General features: G+C 35.1%; 1 protein-coding gene across 1 annotated transcript in view; it reads right to left on the reverse strand.

Annotated features, from left to right (window-relative positions):
- Window positions 1-25,317, reverse strand: part of IntS8 (integrator complex subunit 8) — a 307,298-nt gene that overhangs the window by 121,589 nt on the left and 160,392 nt on the right. Inside the window, exons 13-14 of the mRNA XM_090392448.1 lie at window positions 23,462-23,622; window positions 14,161-14,294 (exon numbers count right to left, since the gene is read on the reverse strand). Coding sequence (XP_090248574.1) covers window positions 14,161-14,294; window positions 23,462-23,622 — 295 coding nt within the window. The remainder of the gene's footprint in view (window positions 1-14,160; window positions 14,295-23,461; window positions 23,623-25,317) is intronic.

Genomic DNA, 25,317 nt, shown 5'->3' on the forward strand with positions numbered 1-25,317 from the left:
CCAAACCATGGAAACTTAGTGACAGACTGGTTGATTCAGCTAATGAATGAATCAATCAATGTTTTTGTTGATAAGTGGGAGACACTAACAAATTGTTGGTAAGGACAGGAAAATCCAAACTAATATACACACAAAAGTTTTAAAAATAATCAAGGTCAAGTAGCTTTTGAAAGAGAACTATAGATTCAAACATACCAATATTATTAGGGAAAAAAAAAAAGAGTTTGAAAACAAGAATCAAACCATGGAAACTTAGTGACAGACTGGTTGATTCAGCTAATGAATGAATCAATCAATGTTTTTGTTGATAAGTGGGAGACACTAACAAATTGTTGGTAAGGACAGGAAAATCCAAACGTCCATGGTGGCCTCAAGAAATCAAAGAGACAGTACAGAGGGAAAAAAAAAAAACATACAGAAAGTCCAGGAAGAAAGTCAGCAGATGCCATGAGAAAATACACAGAAAAATGTAAGCTAAACTAGAAGGTAAATGAAAAGTAATTAAATGAAAGTAATGGAGAACTTGGTTAAGAAAACACTGAGCACACAAGTCAGAATGGTATGGTGTAAACAGGGAATGATATTAAGCAATATATAATCTCAACTTTTAAGTCAGCAGTTAGAATTGAAGGAGTTGCAGGAAGATGTTTTGATGTAAAATCAAGTGCGAGACAAGAGCATATATTATCTTCAGTGTTATTCATAATCTGTATGAATCACATTAGGAAGGAAAGTGGCATATCTGATGTCAAAATTGGAGATATTCAACTCAGCTCTTTATTTTATGTAGATGATGTCATACTCTTAAATAAATCTAGCATAATTCTAATGCAGGATTCCTAAACTAAATTGAATAATTGCTGAAAAAAATTTATTATGAAAATCAATAATAAAAAGACAATGAAAATAGGCAGAAATGTTGAAAATATTAGCTGTGCTCAGCAGAAAACCTACAGAACAAGTAAACACTTCTGTTATTTAGGCACAATTTTTAGTAAAGATGGCAAATTATGAAAATTGAAATAGCAAAGCTGCATGGTAGAAAATCAACCAAATAACAATATATGGAATAAGAGAGAAATTAGTCAAAACATTAAAGCAGCAATATACAAAACAGTGTTTATGTAAAACATGTACAAGGGAGGTCAGAAAAGTTCTCGGCCTAACAATGAGAGGGAATGTGGACTGCAGAGTTTGGAGGATAGAAGGAGAGGTGATATGATTGAGACTTTTAAACTGTTGAGAGGTGGTTACAGGGTTGACATTGGGGAGTTCTTTCGCTTGGTTGAACAGCAGGAAGTGTGATGCCGAGGCCATCCCTGGAAGTTACGAAAGGAAACTATGAGTAAGAGGGTGCGGAGTGGTTTCTTGGCATGGAGGGTGGTTGAACCATGGAATGCACTGCCTGATGGAGTGGTGAAAGCGAGAATGGTCAATGAGTTTAAGGAATGGTATGACAGACTTTGTGTTTCTTGGGGGGGGGGGGGACCACCCCTTGATGAGTCTTGATAGACTTTGCGTTTCTTAGGAAGGACCTCCCACGATGAGTCTTTTGACTTCATGGAGGCCTGAATAAAATAATAATAATTAAAAAAAAAACAATTTATAATTTCAAAATTATTTTTATTTTTCAACATAATCTCCCATAAGACTACTATTCCAGCTCCATTATCCTGTCCCTGTAAGGTTCTCAGCAAGATCTGCAAAATACTCCTTTACAGTTGCAATCATCTCTTGATTCAAAGAAAAATGCTGACCAGCAAGGAAGAGTTTTAATTTTGGGAAGAGACAGAAGTCAGAGGGAGCCAAATCTGGGGAATAGGGTGGATGTTCCAATAATTCATGGTGCAGATCTTTTAATTTTCCAATTGCCAAAATTGTGGGCAGGTGCATTGTCCTGATGAAAGATGATTTTATTTCTTCTGCAAACCGAGTCTTTTTCTTTTCTCACGAATTTTTTTGTCTAGTCTGGTTAAAAGATCGGAATAATATTCCATGGTTATTGTTTTACCTTTTTCAACATCATCATCAAATTGCTGCCATGTACCCTCAAGGGGTGTACAGGATATGATAGTACTACATGAAAAATTTACATCATTACAAACTTCCTATCTACAATTTTCCTCCAGATCAGTCTGTTACTTGTCAAGACTCCTATATATTATCAAATCTTATATTTCTGTCGTCTAAGGCATTTTGTACCATACCAAACCGCCTATATCTTGGTCCTCCTCTGGGTCGTTTTCCTGCCAACCTGACAGAGAACACTTGTTTTGACAATCTTTCCTCGCCCATTCTGTTTAAATGACCATACCACCTGAGATTAGCTCTGCTAATGCGTTCCTGGATGCTGACAATGTCAAGTTCTATCCTAATATCCTCGTTTTTATTATGATACTGCCACTGATGCCATCTGTTCATGCCTCTAATCTTTCTCAGGATTCTCATATCTGTGGTCTCTAGTCTTTGGTCAAGTGTTTTACTTCTGACCAAACTCTCAGATCCATAAGTTAAAACTGGTTTGAACATGTCTTGTATACAGCTAATTTAGTGTTCCGACTAATATCTCTCTTATTCCATATGAATTTATTCAATTGACTTCCTACTATACCACCTTTATTGATTCTGTTGTCTATTTCAATATTTAATTTACCATCTTCACTAAAAATCGTGCCTAAGTTTGCGAAATGTTTTACTTGTTCCACAGGTTCTCCGTTCACATTGCAGTTGACATTTTCAACAATTCTACCTATTTTCATTGTCTTTGTCTTTTTATTGCTGACCTTCATACCATATCTATTACAACAGTTATTCAATTTAGTCAAGGAATCTTGCAGACTCGTAGCAGATTTATTGATAAGTATAACATCGTCTGCATAAAGCAAACAGCTGACATTAACATCTCGAATTTTGATATCACGTTTAATACCACTTTCCTTCATAATGTGATCCATATAGATAATGAATAACAGAGGGGATAATGTACAGATTTAACATTAAACCATCTTCCTGTACTTCCATCAATTCTAACTGCTGACTTACAACTCAAATAAAGACTAAATATTGCTTGATATAATGCCCCATTGACACCATATAACTGTGGCGTATTGAATAGCTTCTCTCTTGGCACCTTATCATATGCCTTTTCCAGATCTACAAAACTGAAATAGAGATCTTTGTTATATTCCCATGAGTTCCCCACTATTTGTCGTAAAGTGAAGATCTGATCCTGACAGCCTTTATTTGGCCAGAATCCAGCTTAACTGGTAATTAGTTTACGGAATTAACAACGCATATAAAGTATATTAATTAAAGGTAACTTTAATGAATAACTTCTATATTTCGGCAACGTCACATTGCCATCTTCAGGAACATAAAGATATGGTATGTGCACTCAGGAACTAACACAAAGCAAATGAGGAAGAAAGCAAGAAACTAATATTGTTCCTAAAGTCCTAATGGTGCCCTCTTGCGGGCTAATTTGGTAGTCTTGGCAGTTGGGCTGAAGTTCTCATAATGAAAGTCTCCCAAATTTGGGGCAGTTTCATGCACCCAAATTTGTTGAGGTTAGGAACGTTTTTTAGAGCTGCTGAAGATTCCCCCCGATACATAAACAAAATACATTTTGTTCATGTATTTTTGGACTCCCAAAAATACATAAACAAAATGTGCCATTGCATCCCATAGTGGATGGCATTGATTCCCCCACATATAAATTAGCCAAACATTTAGCCAAAATGCTCACACACTACACTGGCAACACACCATCACACATAAAAAACTCAGCCCACTTTAAAGCCAGTATAGAAAACCTCACACTCCAACACACTGACATAATGGTCAGTTTTGACGTCTCCTCCCTATTCACTAATGTCCCACTCAAAGAAACCCTTGAGCTCATCCAAGCCAAGTTTCCTCCCGATATCTCAGCCCTATTTCAGTTCACAATGAACTCAGGCTATTTCGTTTGGCAAGGAAAGTTCTACAAACAGATAGAGGGGACAACCATGGGTTCACCACTTTGCCCACCCTTGGCCAATTTCTTTATGGAGACATTTGAAGAGAAAGCCTTAAACTCCGCCCCACAAAAACCCACTATTTGGCTTTGTTATGTGGATGATGTGTTTGCTATTTGGCCACATGGCTCAGACACACTCCACTCCTTCCTAGCACACTTAAACAACCAACACCCCAGAGATCAGTTCACCTTAGAAAAAGAGGAAAACAACACCCTCCCCTTCCTAGACACTTTAATCACCTGCCAGCTTGATGGATCTTTGGTTTTCTCTGTTTACAGAAAACCCACCCACACTGGCAGATACATTCACCAGCAATCCCCCCCCCCCCCCCTCACAACAATATGGGGTAATAAAAACACTATATAACAGGGCAAAATTAATCTGCTCAGATGACAAGGACCTGACTATTGAACTAAACCACATCCTCAACACTTTCTTAGCCAATGGCTATAACCCAAATAAAATCCAAAAAATACTAAAACCTGTAAACCACAATCCCCCTCCCCCCCTCCACAATAAAGATTACACCAAGTCTATCACCATCCCCTACATCCAGGTCACCTCTGAGAAAATAACCAATATCCTCAAAAAATATGACCTTACTTCCTGTTACAGACCATATAAAAAGTTGGCATCCCTTATCCGCTCTACCAAAGACCAACCACTTCACCTAGACCTACCTGGTGTATACCAGGTCCCTTGCAGCTGCAAATTGTCCTACTTTGGCCAAACAGGCAGAACAACAAATATCAGGATTTCAGAACACCAAGACTACATCCGGTTTCACCAGTACAGCCACTCTGGGCTGGCAGACCATGCCTTAGATACCCACCATAAAATTCGTTGGAAGAAAACAAAAATAATTCATCGCAGCAAGTTTAAATACGAAAGATTATTCAAAGAATCTTAATCAGCTCTAAAAAACGTTCCGAACCTCAACAAATTTGGGTGCATGAAACTGCCCCAAATTTGGGAGACTTTCATTATGAGAACTTCAGCCCAACTGCCAAGACTACCAAATTAGCCCGAAAGAGGGCACTATTAGGACTTTAGGAACAATATTAGTTTCTTGCTTTCTTCCTCATTTGCTTTGTGTTAGTTCCTGAGTGCACATACCATATCTTTATGATCCTGAAGATGGCAATGTGACGTTGCCGAAATATAGAAGTTATTCATTAAAGTTACCTTTAATTAATATACTTTATATGCGTTGTTAATTCCGTAAACTAATTACCAGTTATGTCTAACCAACGTATAAGTCTTGCTACTAGAATCAGAATCCAGCTTGTTCTTAACCAAGCTTTTCTTCTACAATTCTTCTCAACTGTTTCTCAAGTATACTTGCATAGATCTTACAAGGAACACTTAGTAGGGAAATACCTCTGTAATTCTCACATTCAGTTTTATTTCCCTTTTTATATATGGGTACTATGAGAGCTCTACTCCATCGAGAATTCATCCCTCTGTCCAGGCCTTCTGAACTATGCAGTGCAGCCACTGCAAGACTTTTATACCACCATACTTCAGCATTTCTGGTCGAATATCATCTACTCCTGCTGCCTTTCCATATTTTAAGCCTTTGATGACTTTTTCTACTTCAAGTATGGATATGTATTCCTGACTGTATGCCTGTTGAGTGTTTTTTTTACGACTGTGCCATCACTGCTTGTCTCATTTAGCAATTTCTCGAAGAATCAGTCCATACTTCAAGGATATCTTTTTTTTCCCGTTTTTATGTCACCTTTATCATCTCTAACTCCTTTTCGAAGCTTCTTCAACAGCCTCCAAAATATTTTGCCACCTTCTTGATATTTATTTTCTATGTTCTTGCCAAAGTCCTCCCATGACTTTTGTTTAGCTAGTTTTACACATTATTTAGCTTTCATACACTTGTCTCTGTATTCTCTAAGAGCACAAGCTGACTTATTTGCCAAGGAACTTTTGATATTCTTTCTAGGTTGTGTGCAAGGATAGAAAAATCAGACCTCCACCATGGAGGTCTGATTTTTCTATCCTTGCACACAACCTCAACACATGCCTCTCTGGCTGAATCAATCAAGGTTTTCTTCAAGGCTTGCCACTGAATCTCTAAAGTTTGGTTCCTGTTCTCAAACTCTTTCATTTTTTCTTTAATAATCTTTGTGTATTTTAGTCTACAGTTCACATCTGAGAGCTGCTCAACTTTAATTCACTTTAAAACTTTCTTACATGTTATTCTTTTCAATATGAAATTCAATTTTATCCTGCTGAAGACTAAATAGTGGTCACTTCCAATTTCAAATCCTCTGTACACTCTGGTGTCCTGCATCACTATCAACAATAACATAGTCAATGAGACTTTTCTTATTTCTTGCCTCTTCTCTCCTGTGAATTTGTGCACATTTTTATGTTGGAACATGGTGTTAGTAATAACCAGACCATGTCCTGAGCAGAAATCCAACAAATATTTGCCATTATTAGCTTTGCTCTTTTCTCCAAATATTCCCAATATATTTTTGTATGTCTCACAATCATTTCCTACTCTGCTATTTAGATCCCCAACAAGGATCAACTTTTACTTTTTCATTGTGTCAGATGCTTTATCTAAAGCATCAAAAAATTTCTCCACTTCTACCTTAGTAGAACCTTCTGTGGGACCATAGGCACAAATAAGTCTCATTGTCCAGTTCCCATTCTGATATTTGTCCACATTACTCTACTTGAGACTTGTCGTTCAAGAAGATTAGCCTTGTATTTAGTGTTGAATGCAATGGCTACTCCTTTTTCCTTGATTGTCATTGTCTGAATATAATGTTTTGTATTTATTGCTCAGAAAGATCTCACCAGTTGTTGTCTTTTTTGTTTCAGTCACCTCTATTATGTCGATCTGGTACTTATCTAATTGCTCAGCTAGCTAAATTTCTTTGCCATTCACGCTTCTTATGTTGATAGTACCAATCTTTAACTCTGGTGATATTGAGTTGGGGTGTGTTTTAGGGATTGTTCCAGTAGCTGACTTTTGGCTGTTCGCCCTGATTCCTGTCAAAAACAATGGGGGCCTTGTTTAACCAGGCGACATCCCAGTCAGCATGAAATTTTGTCATGTTGTACCATCATTTTGTAATTTGGTTTAAGCAAATAAGAATTACAATTTATTCGGCTAAATCCCAAATTGCCAGCACATCCTCGTTCGTTTAGTATCCAGGTAGATACCCAGCAGGGTGCACCACGAGAAGGTGAGGATTGGACATTAGGTCAGAAGTACTGGTTGGTTCTCCGCATTCCTTTAAAGGCTAAGCTTCTCCTCTCAGTTATTCAGCTTTAACCCTTAAGCACCCCTTTACCCTTTTTAAGATAATTAATAAACAAAATGCCTTTAGCATCCCAAAACACCGATGCCATGACCTTTCCTACTGATGGAACCGACTTTGTCTTCTTTGGCACTGAACAAACGGCTTCTGTCCACTGTTTTAACTGCTGTTTGGATTCCTGTGTGTAATGGTGAATCCAAGTCTCATCCATAGTAATAAATCGATGCACAAAATCAGTTTTATTCTTGTTAAAATGCTCCAAGCACTGTTCAGAGATTTCCATGTGAGTGCGTTTTTGATCTGCTGTGAGCAAGTGGAGCACCCATGTTGTGCAAAGCTTTCTCATTTGCAATTCTTCATGCAAAATATATCTTATGCATTCTTTTGAAATGCCTATAGTCACAGCAATTTCATGCACTTTGACTCTCCGATCATCCAACACCATATCGTGTACTTGATCAATGATTTCTGGTGTTGTTACACTTTTTGGATGTCCTTCACGAGGATCATCTTCAAGGCTGGTACGGCCATGTTTAAACTTGGCAGTCCATTTCTTAATTGTTGAAAATGAGAAGAGTGCCCATAAACTTTTATGAACTTCAAATGAATTTCTTTTGGTGTTAAACCTTCTTGTTTGTGCCTGAAGTATCTTTCAGGGGCAACTCGTGGCAAAGGTGGTATGACTTCACATCACTTGCCTTAGTATTCCATAATGCAAAGCACATCTCTTTGTGGACATGCATCCTATGCATTATGGGAAGGGTCACTACATATAGGAAAATATGACTTCTGCATTACTTCAACCTTGGTATCTCACCTTCAGGTCTGGCTCCCACTGATGAGACCTCAATAACTGTTGAAACCAGTCTGGGTAGTGATCCTTCCTATAATGCATAGCATTATACATGTCTGCAAAGAGATGTGCTTTGCATTATGGGATACTAAAGGCAAGTGATGTGAGGTCATACCACCTTTGCCACGAATTGTCCCAGTCCTGAAAGATACTTCAGGCACAAGCGTAATTAAACTTTGTTTACTTACGCTTGGATAATGAATTAAACCAAGTATATAATTTCTTGGTATCTTCAATCTATAATATAACCAAGTGAAAAACCTTCAACAACTAAATATGAATTTTTTTTTTTTTAAATATCTTTTAATTTTTGATGTCTAGCATAAGTAATACGTATAACATCTACAGTGTTTTGTATCATACAAGACAATATTGATGTAGGTACTGACAGACGATTCATCTTGTAAACAGATGAAGTAAACATATAGTATCGATAAATACAGTACAATACTGTAAATGTATTTTCTCTTATGATTTTCTTAATAACATTTTCTTTTCTCTAGCTTACTTTATTGTAAGAATACAGTATATAATACACAACTTACAAAATATGTTTTAATTGACTGTTTATGTTATCAGTAAGGCTTCTGGTCAACAGTAGGATATTAGTAGTTAAGTTTCTGGGGAGTCAAAAATTATATGCAGATTTTCGACTGCACGGGGAATCAGTGTCCCTAACCTCTGCATTGTTCAAGGGTCAACTGTAATTTCTCTTTATGAAAAGAAAGAGAGAAAACACTCCATTTTATCAGGATTACTTGTTTATATGATTATTTTATGTGTAATATGTAATATTTGGGATTTTTTCTGGTTTTCACCTTGCTTGTTTCCAGTTTGAAATTTGTTTTTTGTTTTCAATTTTGCTGCAGAATGATTTCTGGTGTTCTATGTGGCAACACATTTATATAGGGTTTTTATATGTTATATAAAAACCCTATATAACAGGGAAAAATTAAATAGTTGTGATAACAATGCCCACCTTCTTAGCCAATAGCCACAGTCCCCACCAAATTCGAAAATATTAAAATCCCAAAACCACACACACTTCCCTTTCTCTCCTGAACAGAATACATTAAACTATCGCCATTCCATATACCAGAGGGGTACTTCAGAAAACTAATGAAAATCCTAAAAAGATACAACATTACAACCACTTACAGATCATACAGGAAATTGCATTACTTATCTGCTTAACCCAAAACAAGCCACATTTCTTAATTTTGTCAGGTGTTTACCAGGTTCCTTGCAGTTGCAAATTGTTCTATTATGGCCAAACAGGCAGGATAGCCAATATCAGAATTGTAAACACAAGGACTACATCTGGTTGCACCACTACAGCCACTCAGGACTTGCTGACAATGCTTTGGACACCTACTGGATATGCTGGATGAAGCCGACTTGACTGTACTGCAGCAAATAATATGAGATATTATTCCTAGAATCTGCCTTAAGAAATTACCCAAACCTCAACAAGTTTGATTGCATGAAACTGCTCCAAATTTAGGAAGCACTCATCCTCTGAACTTCAGCCAAGACCACATATTAGCCTATTGGAGACACTATTTAGGAATTTTTGGAATTGCCATGCTTCAGCCTCATTTACCCACTGTTAGCTTGCATGCACATATCACATACTGTACTGTGTTCTCTGATGATGGCAATTTGATTTTACCGAAATCTTGGAAATATTAATTAAATTTATTATAGTTAGGACCATTCCTGTCATTAGTCTACATTGTAATTTTCTTAAAAAATACAGTGATGAATAGCCAATGTATAAACTTTTCCACCAGAAATGTGTTTATAGTTCCTTTCACAGATGGAACTCTTAAAAATAAAGTATTATTATTACATGGCCTTTTCATGTAATGCAAAGCACAATTATTTCAACTAAGTGTGACACTGAAAGCAGGCACAGTAACATGGCAAAAATGCAAGTTTTAAGTAACATTATAATATGACCAACTGAGGAGTATACCGAGTTCAGTGGAATGGGATTGGTTGCTGAATGGAAAGAAGACAGTGCATGGGAAGCATTTAAACAATACTTAATTGAGCTCACTGTTACCTCTTCACTAGATGAAGAAATGCAGGTGTGTGAGGCCAAGGTATTAGAGCTGTTGCACAAACTGAATAAGAATTCAGCAATAGGGACTGATGGAATATCGGCACGTGTGCTAAAAGGGTGTTCAGCTGAACTGGCCATTCCTTTGACCAGGATGTTTAATATGAGTCTCAGAACAGGGAAGATTCCACAGGAATGTATGGTAATTCCATTGCACAAGGGTGATGCAAAGACTGATGTATCTGACTATCGACCAATTAGTATCTCAGGAGTGGTGGTGAAGATTTTGGAAAAATTTGTTAGGGCTCACATTCTGAAATGGGTTGACAATGAATCTCTACTTTGCAATGAACAACATGGGTTTACTAAGGGAAGGTCATGTTTTAGAAACTTGCTCACATTCTATGATAATGTTATCACTGAACTAGACAAGGGGAATGGATACACCATGATACTTTTGGATTTTGCTAAGGCTTTTGACAGAATACAGTACAGCAGACTGCTGCATAAATTGGAGAAAATGGGTTTGGGTTATACAATATTAGTATGGATAAGAGGATGGCTGACTGACAGATATCAAAAAGTGGTATATGGGGGATCTGAGTCTGCAAGGTTTAAGGTAACAAGTGGTGTACCACAAGGATCAATGCTTGGTCCACTGTTATTCAATCTGTACATTAATGATATTGGGAAGGATTTGACAAGCGATCTACAGTTATTTGCTGATGATGCAAAGATAGGCAGGGTAATCAGGAATGCTGCTGATATGCAGTCTTTGCAGAATGATTTGAATAGGCTGGAATTGTGGGCATGGGAAAATGGGTGTGAGTTCAATGTCAGTAAATGTAGTGATTCACTTCGGCATGATTAGATATCCAATGTCGTATTATATTGGTGGGATTAGGCTAGAAGAAATTGATGAGGCTAGGGATCTTGGAGTGTTAATAGATAGGAAGTTGAAGTTTAGGGGCCATGTGGCAAAGATTGCAAATACAACTCAAAAGATAATTGCAATGCTGAAACGAACGTTCACATGTAAAGATAAGGATGTTATTTTGCCTCTTTACAAAGCCTTGATAAGACCTCACTTGGACTATTGTGTGCAGGTCTGGTCTCCTGGTTTCTGTTGTGAATCTGATATATTGGAGAGAGTAAAAAGGAGAGTGCTAAAAATAATATCAGGATTGTGGAATACTGATTATGAAGACAGATTGAGAATTTGTAGACTGCAGACACTAGCAAACAGGAGAAAGAGGGGTGATATGATTGAGCCTTACAAACTTCTGAAAGGGTCATACAGGATTTCAATTGATCGAATTTTTCAATTTACGGAGGGTGGGGAAAAGACGAGAGGGCATCCTTGGAAACTGAGAATGAAGGCTGCCAAGAAGGGATTGTGAGGGCTAGATTTTTTTCTCAGAGGGTGGTGCATAACTGGAATGGATTGCCATTGGATGTTGTGAGTGCAAGCAGTGTGAATGAATTCAAGAATAAGTATGATAGCTGGTGTGTGTGTAGTATGTGGCCTTCCTCGATGAGTCTCTAACTCCCTGGAGGTCTTTCTTAATAATAATAATAATCATTTAATCCAATTATTCCATTCTCAGTATTATTTTCACTTAACTCCTAGAAATACACTTTTATATTTCAAAAATTCATCATTGAATTCCTGATAAGTACTCTCAAGGGGCAGACAGGACACTATGTTAGTACTACATGAAAAAGTTTTCATTATGCCAGCCTGGTTAGCCAAGTGATTAGCATATCCACTCTCCAGCCAAAAGGCTACGGGTTCGAATCCTGACCTGGGCATGGATGTTTGTAATTGTCTGTGAAAATACTAGTGCTGGTAGTCAGCAGTAGTTGATGTAGATGATGAAGGTAGCTGCTGTTGGTGAAGTGTTGGTGATGGAAACTCATAGAGTAGATGCCCTCCCTCGAGTCTTTGGACTCCCTGGAGGTGTTACATAATAATAATAATTGCTTCCCATTGACATTCCTCCAAATTAGTTTATCTTTCAAGACTCCAATAGCATCAAATCATATAGATCAATCTACTACATTAATCAATCTTGTTTTTTCTGCAGATCTTTTTCATGACATCCTGGCATTAAACACCTGTTCTGTTAACTATTCCTCTCCCATTTCATTTAAGTTACTAACTACATTAGCTATGCTCAAACATTCTTGAATGCTAACGAAATCTTTAATATCCTAATTTTTCATATGATTCTGCTTGTGATGCCATCTGCTCACTCCCATATTTTTTCTCAGAACTCTCATATCTGACTCTTTATTATCAAGTGTTATTTCTAACCCATAAGTCAAAATTGGTTTGAATGCTGCCTTGTATACTGCAAGTTTAGTGTTTTGGCCAATTTCTCTGTATCACACATAAATTTATTAAACTGGCTCCTCACCATACCAGCCTTGTCTATTTCCATATTTAATTTGTCATCTCCAATAATTATTGTACCTAAACAGCTGAAATGTTTTACTTGTTCTATGGTTTGTCCATTCTTGATGGATGTGGGACATGTCTATCACAACTCGAAAAATTGTGTGCATTTTTATGTTGAATGGTATCAACAATGACTAGCCCATGTCCTGAATAGAAATCCAGCAGAACTTACCATTATTTATTAGCTTTGCCCTTTTCTCTAAATGTTCACAAAATATTAGTCTGTTATCTTTATTTCTGTTTATCTGGTATTTATTTCCAACTCTACTGTTCAGAATTCCAACTGCGATCTAGTTTTCCTTATAAATCAGCCACCTTCATCTAATGACTCAAGAAATCCCTCTGCTTCCTCCTAAACCTTCTGTGAGACCATAGGAACAAATAAGCTTCACTGTCCAATCTCTCATTTTGATGTCTGTCCATTCCACTTTTTATCTGGTATTTATGTTATCTTTATTTCTGTTTATCTGGTATTTATTTCCAACTCTACTGTTCAGAATTCCAACTGCGATCTAGTTTTCCTTATAAATCAGCCACCTTCATCTAATGACTCAAGAAATCCCTCTGCTTCCTCCTAAAACCTTCTGTGAGACCATAGGAACAAATAAGCTTCACTGTCCAATCTCTTATTTTGATGTCTGTCCATTCCACTTTTTATCTGGTATTTATGTTATCTTTATTTCTGTTTATCTGGTATTTATTTCCAACCCTACTGTTCAGAATTCCAACTGCGATCTAGTTTTCCTTATAAATCAGCCACCTTCATCTAATGACTCAAGAAATCCCTCTGCTTCCTCCTAAAACCTTCTGTGAGACCATAGGAACAAATAAGCTTCACTGTCCAATCTCTCATTTTGATGTCTGTCCATTCCACTTGATACTGTCTGCCATTCAAGAAGATTGTCTTCGGATTTAGTGTTGAATACTACAGCAACTTCTTCCTTTCCCACATTATTATTGCCTGAATATAGAATGCTATAATTGTTATTTAGCAGGATCTCATGATTTTATTTTTTTTTCAGTAACTGCAATTATATTGACATGGAACTTCATTCATCTACCAGTTCTGATTTTCTGTTGCTACTTCTTACATTGACTGTGTCTATCCTGAATTCTGCTAATATGGAGTTTGTCCCAGTACCCGACTTTCATGTCATCCTGGTTACATGACAAAAAAAAATTCTGCTCATAAAAATCTTAGTAAAAATATTTTCTGCTTTTTTTATACATAATCTGTGAAAAACAAATGAAATTAATAAATGTGAAGCACAGAGTTACTGAACAGTCTTTTTTTTTTTAAATATACTTAAATCCTGGATGATGATATTCACTAAATATTTGAAATTCAATTTCTGTTTTGAGTATGGAATTATTTATACAAAATAATACAATTACTACTTAGCAGAAATTTCTCATCCACAAGCCATAAATTATACTGAATTATTAATTAACAAATAACAAACTGCAGTAACCTTTTTGTTTAATGTCCAAAGTGGTTTAGAACTCCCAGCTGCTCTCAATTGATTTAGCAATGATTTAATTGTTGAAGGATTATGGGAAGTTATTAATTCACCTTCTAGTTGACCAATTCTTACAGAATTATCATCTGGAATAAACAATATATTTGTAAATCAAGTTGAGACAGTGATATTTATTTATTTATTTATTTTATTATTAAATTTAAATGTGAAACTTGTTGACACATTTCAAATCACAGGGAAATATTTCATACTGAACAATATTGAGAAATACTTTGCTTTTGTCTTCATATAATCACTTTATTCTTCAAATATATCTGAATACAATCATTATGTATTAGAGGCATTACTTCTGATGAGAAAAAATTATGAAGAAATTCTGAATTGCACAATCCAACTAAAGATTAAAAGATTTTCTTTAGGGATGCATTACAGTAAATGCTCACTACAGAAAATCTTTAGAGAACAGAGAAATAGTTTATTACAGCACAAAGTTCAGTGGATTTCATTTGGATAATTTCCTGAACTTACTCTCAAAACAAGCTCTAATTGGTCTGTTGGGATCACACCCCCCCTTCACACAGATAATACAGTAATTGGCAGCTAGCAATTATGAAGCATTTTAGACTTGGAATAGCTAAAGACTAAACTAGATTCTGTTGTCACAATATAATTTTATATTTCAATAAAAATTTTTAGATTTTGTACTGATAGAAGTGTAAATCAAATTCAAAATTCATATTGATATGGATGAAAACATCCAAATACTGCAAGCAATAGCAAAAAGGCAATAATAAAGGATAAAAAAGAAAAAAAAAACACATTTCTTCTTCTTTTTTTTTTTTTCAAAGAAAACTAGTACATAATAGCATAAAAAAATTTGACTGCCATGATTTAACAATGCATACTGCTATAGTGGTATCTCGCTAATCCAAACTAATAAAAACCGTGCTCATTCGGATTAGCGAATTTCCCCCCAAAGAGACAACAATAACTAGTGTTTAAGACAAAAATAATGAGATTCTAATGGTACATCAATTTAATTCTATAAATAAATGAAGTATCTGATACAAAAAAAAGTGCTATACTGTAATGTAAAACTTAAAAAATAATTCAGTACACAAGTTTATTTTAGTAAAAAATTTAGTTTGTATGTACCTGTATTGTTGAGGATTCTGATTTAATAAAATTGCATAGTTCAGTATATACTTAATTGCGGTAAAAAATATCATTTCCTTGTACACAACACACAAAAAAAGTTTCACAAAATAACACACAAAATAAGTTTTTTTTTCTTTGTAAAAAAGTCACTGATTTTCTTTTGCTTCTTGGAAGCTAAACTTTTCGTATGCGTTCTTCTCGGAGCTGCATTAGCAATAAAATTTTGTGGAATGGCGTATCATTCTTCTTAGCCCATTCTATACGCATATTAAAACTGTCAACTGCCTCTTGATGTTTTACTTTTTTTTTCTTCGAGTTCTTTATCGTCATCGTCATCATCTTCTAATTCATTTTGTAGCATCATATTTATAATTTCAGCATCTGATTTGATTTCAAATTCACTTAAACCATTGCGTAAACCATTCCGTAATATCTGTTTGTGAAATTTCAACATCTAAATTTATATTTTTAACCAAATTATGAATGTTTTGAATTTCCTCTTTTGTGTATCACCGTAGTTATACTGTATTGTAATAATAATAAATAAATAATAATAGTTAACATAATAATTATTAAATAAAAATAATAGCAAGCAAAATAATAAGTAATAAATAAAACTTTTTTTTTTCTTTCAAAGCACAGTTCGGATTACTGGAGGGTTTGGACTAAAGAGGTTTGGATTAGCGAGATACCACTGTGCTTGAAGAAAAAATAAATAAAAAAAGGCTTATAAATATCCAATATTTTACAGCCAAGACAACATGATTTTCTACTGAAGAGTGATAAATTTGGAGAGAAAACTGTAGCTTAGATCAGTAAACAAAGGAAACAAGAGGATATAGAATGAATGAATGAATGAAAGAAAGAATGATGAATATGATGACAGAACACAAAGGTCTGGTAGGAATAATATAGAGCACATAAAGCAACAACATGAACAAGTGTAATTTCAAACAATAATGGGAGAAATGTAAAAAGAAGAAAACTAGAAGAGTGAAATTATAAAAATTAAACTCCAGAATTAATGTTTAAATTTTAAAATGTTACAATAACATAATGTTACTTAGTGACCTACTCATAATGAATTAAATATGAAAACTTTGGCAGTCACTTGACTTTATAATTGGTCACCACCAATTATAAAGGAGACACAAGTGATAAACAGCTAGCCTGAATCAGTCAGCCTAAGGTGAAGGAAAAAGTGAATGATACAGCTGGTGATAACAAGTCAGCTTCCTAATTAGACAGAGACTTAATGATGGGCAGTAGTATAATTTGATATAGCTCTCTTAAAACTAAATAAAATATGGTATACTATACAATATTTTTTTAATTAGAAGATTAATCAAAAGTTGTGGAAGTGATTAAATGATGTGTAAAGGCTTGCTTCACTTAAAATGAGCAGTAATTGAACAAGACAATAACAAGCAAGTCAGAAAAGGCACTGGAATTAAAAATAATATAACAACATAGAAGTAAAAAAAAAAAGAGAATAAGACGGTTCTTTTAAAATTTTAGTACCAAATAAATGAATGCTGGCAATTATATATATATTGATAAGCAAAAACATATTAATCTTTTGATAGAGTGAAAGAAAGAAAGCTTGTGCATATCCAGAAAGAAGTACAGTACTTTTGAGATAAAAGAGAGAGAGAGGCACTACACAGAAATTTTATCATGGGGACTAACTAATCCAACATGTTATGTAGCTAAACAAAATTTAAAATAAATACTGTCTATTCTCTGCAAGAGTAACAATAAATCTTTATTTAAATATTAGAACAAGCTGAAAATGCAATATATATGTTACGCGTAAATTGTGAAATCGCACAATTCACGGAATGCGCAACACTTTTGCTCAATCCATGAACTGTATAACGCACTTGTACAGTTCGTGGAATGTGTAGAATTTTGCACAATTCATGAAATGAACATTACATTTCCTGCTTATTTCATGAATTGGGCCCTAAACCTAACCTAAGGTTAGGTTCCATTTTGGATGTAGGGATCTAAAATGTAACAAATATGGATTTAAAACCTAATTGTCACATAATTATATAAGCCGCGGGTCGTGCAACTCATGCCAATGAGAAACTAACCTTACTAAATACGACAAAAGGAATTCTGATGTTAGGTACAAATTTACTGTAACACTTGACTAACTGGTCAGGTTAGGTTAGGTTCCATTTTGGATGTAGGGATCTAAAATGTAACAAATATGGATGTTTAAAACCTAATTGTCACATAATTATATAAGCCGCGGGTCGTGCAACTCATGCCAATGAGAAACTAACCTTATTAAATACGATGAAAGGAATTCTGATGTTAGGGTACAAATTTACTGTAACACTTGACTAACTGGTTAGATTAGGTTAGGTTAGGTTCCATTTTGGATGTAGGGATCTAAAATTTAACAAATATGGATGTTTAAAACCTAATCGTCACATATTATATAAGCCGCGAGACAACTTTCAGCAACAATGAATAAGAAATGCTCTTCACTAGTTTATCACGAGATGCACCCAATTCATGAATTGAGAATTACGTTTTCTGCTCATTTCATGAATTGTGCAAAATTCTACACAATTCACGGAATGAGCAAAAGTGTTGTGCATTCCGTGAAGTGTGTGATTTCACAATTTGCGCGTAACATATACATTTAATTAAAAACAGAAATACTGCAACAAGGAGAGCACAAAGTTTCTTTTTTAAATTAAACTTTAATGCTATTTAAAAGTTATGTCATCATCAAATTCCTGACATGTATCCTCAAGTGGTGTACAGGATATGATAGTATTACATGAAAAACTTACATCAGTACTAACTTCCTATCTTGTATATAAACTTATACGTTGGTTATTCATGACTTTAAATTTTTCAGGAAATACCAATGTATAATAAAATATTAATTAAAACACTTTAATCAATACCTTCCAATATTTCGGCAATTGCCATCTTCTGGGAACATAAAACTATGATATGTGTACACAGGTACTAACAGCAAGCAAATGAGGCTGAAGAAGCCAACTGGCATTGGTCCTAGAGTCCTAAAGGTGCCCTCCCTAGTGAGCTAAATTGGGTTGTCTTGGCTGTTGGGCTGATGTTCTTAGGATGCAAGCTTCCCAAATTTGGGCAGTCCCATGCACCCAAATTTTTTGAGGTTTGCAAGTTTTTTAGAGCTCAGGCTGATTCCAGGAATAATCTTTCATATTTATATTTGCTGCGGTGTAGTAAAGTGACTTTCTTTCAGCGTATTCTGCGGTGGGTATCAAGTACATGGTCTGCAAGTCCTGAGTGGCTGTATTGGTGAAACCATGATGTAGAGAAACCAAATATAAAGACTATATTCAGATATCCTGATATTAGCAGTCCTGCCAGTTTGGCTGTAGTAGGACAGTTTACAACTGCAAGGGACCTGGTATACTCCAGGTCTAGGGGAAAGTGGCTGGTCTTTGGTAGATCGGTTAAGGGATGCTAATTTCTTATATGGTTTGTAACAGGTCGTCAGGTCATATTTTTTTAGGATTTTTTTTGTTAGCTTTTCAGACATGCCCCGAATATAAGGAATGGTGATAGATTTAGTGTAATCTCTGTTATGAAGGAAGGGAGGGGGGGGGATAGTTGTAATTAACTGATTTTAATTTTGGGGAGGGAGTGGGAATTGTAGCCATTGCCTAAGAAGTTGCTAAAGATATGTTTAAGTTCAGTAGTAAGGGCATTGTTATCTGAACAGATTAATTTAGCCCTGTTATATTGGGTTTTTATAATCCCATATTTTTGTGAGGGGGGGGGGTGATTGCTGGTGAATGTATCTACCTGTATGGGTTGGTTTTCTGTAAACAAAGAAAGACAGGGATCCATCAGGCTGGCATGTAATCAGTGTCTAGGAAAGGGAGACCGTTGTTGTTTTCTTTTTCCAAGGTGAACTGGATTCTGGGGTGTTAATTGTTTAAGTGTGTTAAGAAGTTGTGGAGTGTATCTAAGCCATGTGGCCAAATAGCGAACACATCATCCACATATCATGGCCAGACAGTGGGCTTTTGTGGGGCTGAATTTAAGGGGCTGAATCGTGCTTTTTCTTCAAAAGTCTCCATAAAGAAGTTTGCCAGGGGTGAAGAGTGTGGAGAACCCATGCTGTCCCCTCTATCTGTTTGTAGAATTTTCCTTGACAAATGAAATAGCCTGAGTTCATGGTGAACTCAAATAGAGATGAGATATTGGGAGGAAATTTGGCTTGGATGAGATCTAAGGAATATTTGAGGTGGGACATTTGTGAATAAGGAGGAGACATTAAAATTGACCATTATGTCAGTGTGTTGGAGGGAGGGAGGTTATTATTCCATAAAAATTTATTCAGTTGACTTTCTACCATATCAGCTTTGTTGATTCTGTTGTCTATTTGCATATTTAATTTACCATCTTCACTAAAAATCGTGCCTAAGTAGCTGAAATGCTTTACTTGTTCTATAGGTTCTCCATTCACAATGCAGTTGATATTTTCCAAGCTTCTGCCTATTTTCATTGTTTTTGTCTTGTTATTGCTGACCTCCATACCATATCTATTACAACAGTAATAGATATGGTATGGAGGCATTCAGTCATATGGTATTCAATTTAGTCAGGGAATCTTACAGACTTGTAGCTGATTTATTCAGAAGTATAACATCATCCACATAAAGCAAACAGCTGGCATTAACATCTCCAATTTTGATCAAGTTTAATACCACTTTCCTTCATAATGTGATCCATATAGATAATGAATAACAGAGGGGATAATGTGCATCCTTGTCTGACACCAGATTTAACATTAAACCATCTTCCTGTACTTCCTTCAATTCTAACTGCTCACTTACAACTCAAATAAAGACAATGTATTGCTTGATATAATGCCCCACTGACACCATACAAAATGTAGCGTTTTGAATAGCTTTTCTCTTGGCACCTTGTCATATGCCTTTTCCAGATCTACAAAACTTAAATACAGATCTTTGTTATATTCCCATGATTTCTCAACTATTTGTCATAAAGTGAAAATCTGATCCTGACAGCCTCTATTTGGCCTGAATCCAACTTGTTCTTCACCAAGCTTCTCTTCCACAATCCTTCTGAACCGTTTCTCAAGTATACTTGCATAAATCTTACCAGGAACACTCAGTACCTCTGTAATTCTCACATTCAGTTTTATTTCCCTTTTTATATATGGGTACTATGAGAGCTCTACTCCAATCATCTGGAATCCGTCCTTCTGTCCAAGCCTTCTGAACTATGCAATGCAGCCACTGTAAGACTTTTATACTCTATACTTGAGCATTTCTGGTCAAATATCATCTACTCCAGCTGCCTTTCCACATTTCAGGCTTCTGATAGCTTTTTATACTTCAGGTATGGATGTATATTCCTGATTGCATGCCTGGTCAGTGTAATTAAAAGTTATGTTTAAGTTATTAAACATAACTTTTAATTAATTAAACTCTGAATTAAAGAAATATTCATGCCATACACATTTCTTATATTTATAATATCCACTATTACGGTATCTACAGAACAGTATCCATTTATGCCAGCTGTCCACTAGGTCTTTGTCTAATTAGAAAGCTGATATGTTCATACAAGCGGGGTCCATCACTTTTAACTTCTTTTAAGCTGACTAATGAAGGCTAGCTGTTGATCATTGGAATTACCAACCATAATGTTGACAGACTACCTTGGTTTTAAGGTTATTTTTCATTTTAACAGAGCAGACTGCACATACTACATTATGAAGATTTGAACATCAATTTAAGCCATCATAACACAAAATTTGAATATCAATTCTGATTGTCATTTTCATAATTTTGTTTTCTTCTTCTTTACGTCTCCCATTGTTTTCTGCATTTGTACTTTTTCATGCTCTTGTCATGTGTGCTTTATATACAGTTCCTCTCCATCCTTTATGTTCTATTGTCATACAATATTTCCCACCATTTCCTTTCTTTACTGACCACAGATACAGTTTTCTACCCAAATTATCACTCTTCAGTAGATCATGTTGTTTGGTTATAAAATACTGAGTATATTTATTAGCCTGTCTTTTAAGTTTTCTCTCAAGTAGCAGTATGCATTATAAAATTGTGGTAGTCAAAACCTTGACTTATCCTCACTACCTCTTAACTTTTTTTTACTTCATTTTATTCACTCTTCAGTAAATAATCATGTTGTATTGGCTATAAAATACTGTGCATTTATTAGCTTTCATTTTAGTTTATTAAATTCATCATTTTCCTGATATGTACCCTCAAGTGGTGTACAGGATACTATGATAGTGCTACGTGAAAAGTTTATATCATTATTAATATTCTACCAATAATCTTCTTCCACATTGGTATATTTCAGTCTTCTAAAGCACTTCAAATCACATTAATCCACCTAGATCCTTGTGTCACTAGGTCTTGTTTCAATGCATCCTGGACTCACTCTAACACCAGTTTTGCTAGCCTTTCCTCTCCCACTCTATTTAAGTGACCATATAACCTGAGATTAGCTCTGCTGACAAATTCCTGAATGCTCACAATGTTAAGTTCATTCTTAATATTATTGAATATTTTAATATGATTTTGCTATTTGTAGTATCTCTTCACTCTTCTAATTTTTCTCAGAACTCTCATAGGTGGGAAGGGGGTACCCAAAAATAACTAGAATTATTATTATTATTTTTTAAATTTATTATCTTCATGAGTCGTTTTTAGTGAGTTAAAAAAAAAAGAGCAAATGAAAGAAGAATTGAATCATCCAAAATGAAATTTCTGCACAGAACTGAAGTAGTCACAATAATGAAAAAGGACAAAATGAAAAGCAGCAAAATCAGAAATAAACTTGGAATTACAAACTCCCTAAATGAAACAATTATATGCTATAGAGAAAAATGGGAAGAACACATACTGAGAACGAATAGAAGAAGAAAACCTAAACAAATTCTAAATTACCACCCAAAAGGTACCCGATGCAGAGGAAGAGCCTTAAAAAGATGGAATTGAGTCCAGAACAAGTCACTTGGCCTATAAGCCTAGAAAGGAAGAAAAATAAGAAGAAAAAATTTATTAAAGTTTATAATACAATATTCTAGTCTTCACAGTACTCTCCATGTGAGTCAATGCACTTGTCCCAACAATTTTTTCCCACTGCTGGAAACAGTTCCAGGATAACTGCTGATTCTACATCAACAAATCACTGCCCTTTCATGGTTTTCTTTATCTGTGGGTATTAAAAAAAGTTACATGGAGAGAGAGAGATCAGTGCAAAAACATTTGTAAATTTTTTTTTTATCCTCTGTGAGCAAACGAGGCACAAATTTAACACACACACACATTTCATTTGCAAATCTCCTGTTAAAATTCACTGGCACAAATTCCATGACAAATGGATCTATTTAGAAACTTGCTCAATGATCTTGCGACGATCTTCATGGATTGCCTGGCAAACCTTTTTGATGTTTTCATCATTCATCATTTCATCATTCATCTTCACATATCATGAGCGTAAACAGACCTCTTCCTGGAATTAGCAAGTTGACAAATTACAGACTAGTCAGTCTTATTAGTGTTGCAGACTATTAATTAAAAAAAATTAATCCACATCCAGACTATTAATTATAAGGATCACTTGTTGAGCAGGGTGCAGAATGATTTGGGGAGATCAATCAATTATGAAAACCTACTTAATTTGATATGATACATCGGATTTCTAGCAAAACCTTTGATAACTTTCTGCATAAGAACTGATTAAATTGCAATAAATGGGATTAATAATCAGATAATCAATAACCATCATGCATGGCACTATTGTGCTATAGGTTCTGCAACATCATGTATGACAGTGATAAAGGTAAGAAATTGGTTGATAAATAGATGAGAGAAAGTAGATTTAGAGGGGAGTCTACTAAAAGTGAGGTGACTGAGAATAGATAGCCCTCGGTTTAGTGTTAAGATCCTTGTTGTTTAATATTCATAAATGATTTCAAATCCACTGTGAGGGGAAAAAAACAAACTTGAACATGTTATTTTTAAAAATTCTTGTGACCTACTTCATAACATGAGGTTTGGAGAAGATTTATAATTTTGGTTATAATAAAATAATAATAATAATAATAAAAACTTACTTGTGAACGTCTGTTCAATTTTTAGGCTTTCTAGTCTCTCAGTTACAGCAGGAACATTAGATGTCAAAATCTCAAGTTGTTCTCTTGACATTGATAGTTTAGCCAAGATTCCTTTAGTCTCAAATTCTTTTAAAAATAAAGATGATATTGTACACAGTATCCTACAGTAAAATAATAAACAATTAAGATAATCAGTTTAAAAATCTTTTAACATTTCTATCAAGTGTGAAGGTTCATTCAATTAATGCATTTTTCACATTTATTTTTGTAAATTCTATAAATATTTATTCTTATTAATATGAATGGCATCAGTTATTTATATTCATGAATAAGAAGGCATGTACAATTAAAAAATAAAATAAACAGCAACTATAAAAGTGTTAAATGTGTGCACTCTAAAATTCCAAGTGCAATGCTGAGTATGACAATGAAATTCACTTATGATTATTATTATTATTATGAGGGTATCTCAATAGAGTTAGAAGATTCACTATGGAAGGTCCATTATTGACATAGAAGCCATTATTCACATAATATTTATCATACCTCTCCTTAAACTCATTCATTGAAAAAGCACTCACAATCACCTTTGGCAACCCATTCTACCCATTCATCATCCTCCAAACAAAATCCTAGTACTAACATTCTAAATCTTGTAAAATCCTATAAAACCCCCTTTAATAACTTATATGCTTCTATCATGTCTCCTCTTTTTTTGCCTAGCAACTATGTTTTGAAACCTACAGACCTGCAAGCTATACTCAGAGAGAGCATTCGCAATCTTTATCACCCAACACTGGATCCTCTCCACTACTTGGTTATCTTCAAAGAATCCAGGTGACTAGATTTGCATGCAGTAGTCCATATGTGGACTTATTAAAGCCATATAAAGGAAAACAATAACTTCCCTATCCCTGCTTGTCAGTATGTTCTTCAACCATCTAATCTGATGTGCCATTTTGGCTACCTTTGCAATATGTCCTCTAAACTTTAACACTCTATCCGTAATCAAGTTCCTGGCTTCATCAGTTTCCTGCAGTTCAGCTCCATCAATATATTATATGGCTTGTGATCTCTTCTTCCCAAAAGTGCATCACCTTACACATGGCCATGTTAATCTGGCAGCCATTTATCTTTATCCATACTGCCAGTCTGTTTGTCATCCTGCAGAATTTCTACATCATTTTTATTTTTATCACTCTTCTGAGTTTTAGATTCCTTTTTACATCATCTGAAAAAAAAAAAAAAACTGAATATTATCCATCACATCAATTCCTATCAGTGATGTACAAATTAAACAGCAGAGGACCAAGTATTTAGCACTGCGATATACCACCTGATGTCTATGCCAATATGATCAACAGTTAAAACATGCCGACTTGGACATCGCCAGGATGAACATGGTCTGCAATGGCGATCGGGAATGCATCAAAAAGTGGAATACCGAAAGGAAACAAACTGAAACTAACAGAACTATTATCAGTAGGAACATGGAATGTATGGACACTTTGGATGTCAGGAAAACTAGAATTACTTTGTGAGGAAATGAAGAGATATTGGTGTGATATACTAGGACTGGCAGAGATGCGATGGACATCATCATCAGGAGAGAGAGATTAGATGATGCAAAGTCATATAGTCAGGGCATGACACCAAGCACAAAGCAGGAGTTAGTTTCTTTCTTAACAAAAAAAGCTAGTAAGGCACTTTTAGGCTACAAACAGTCAATTAACGAATCACAGTAGCAAGATTTCAAGCAAAACCATTTAATATATCAATAGTTCAGATATATGCACCCACATCTGAACTTTAATCTTTAGAGGTACCTGTGGCATAATAAATTTAGTAACTTAACA

This window comes from Typopeltis vanoorti, chromosome 1 (assembly GCF_054136105.1).
Source record: "Typopeltis vanoorti isolate ZY-2024b chromosome 1, IOZ_Tvanoo_1.0, whole genome shotgun sequence".
Classification (NCBI taxonomy): Eukaryota; Metazoa; Arthropoda; class Arachnida; order Uropygi; family Thelyphonidae; genus Typopeltis; species Typopeltis vanoorti.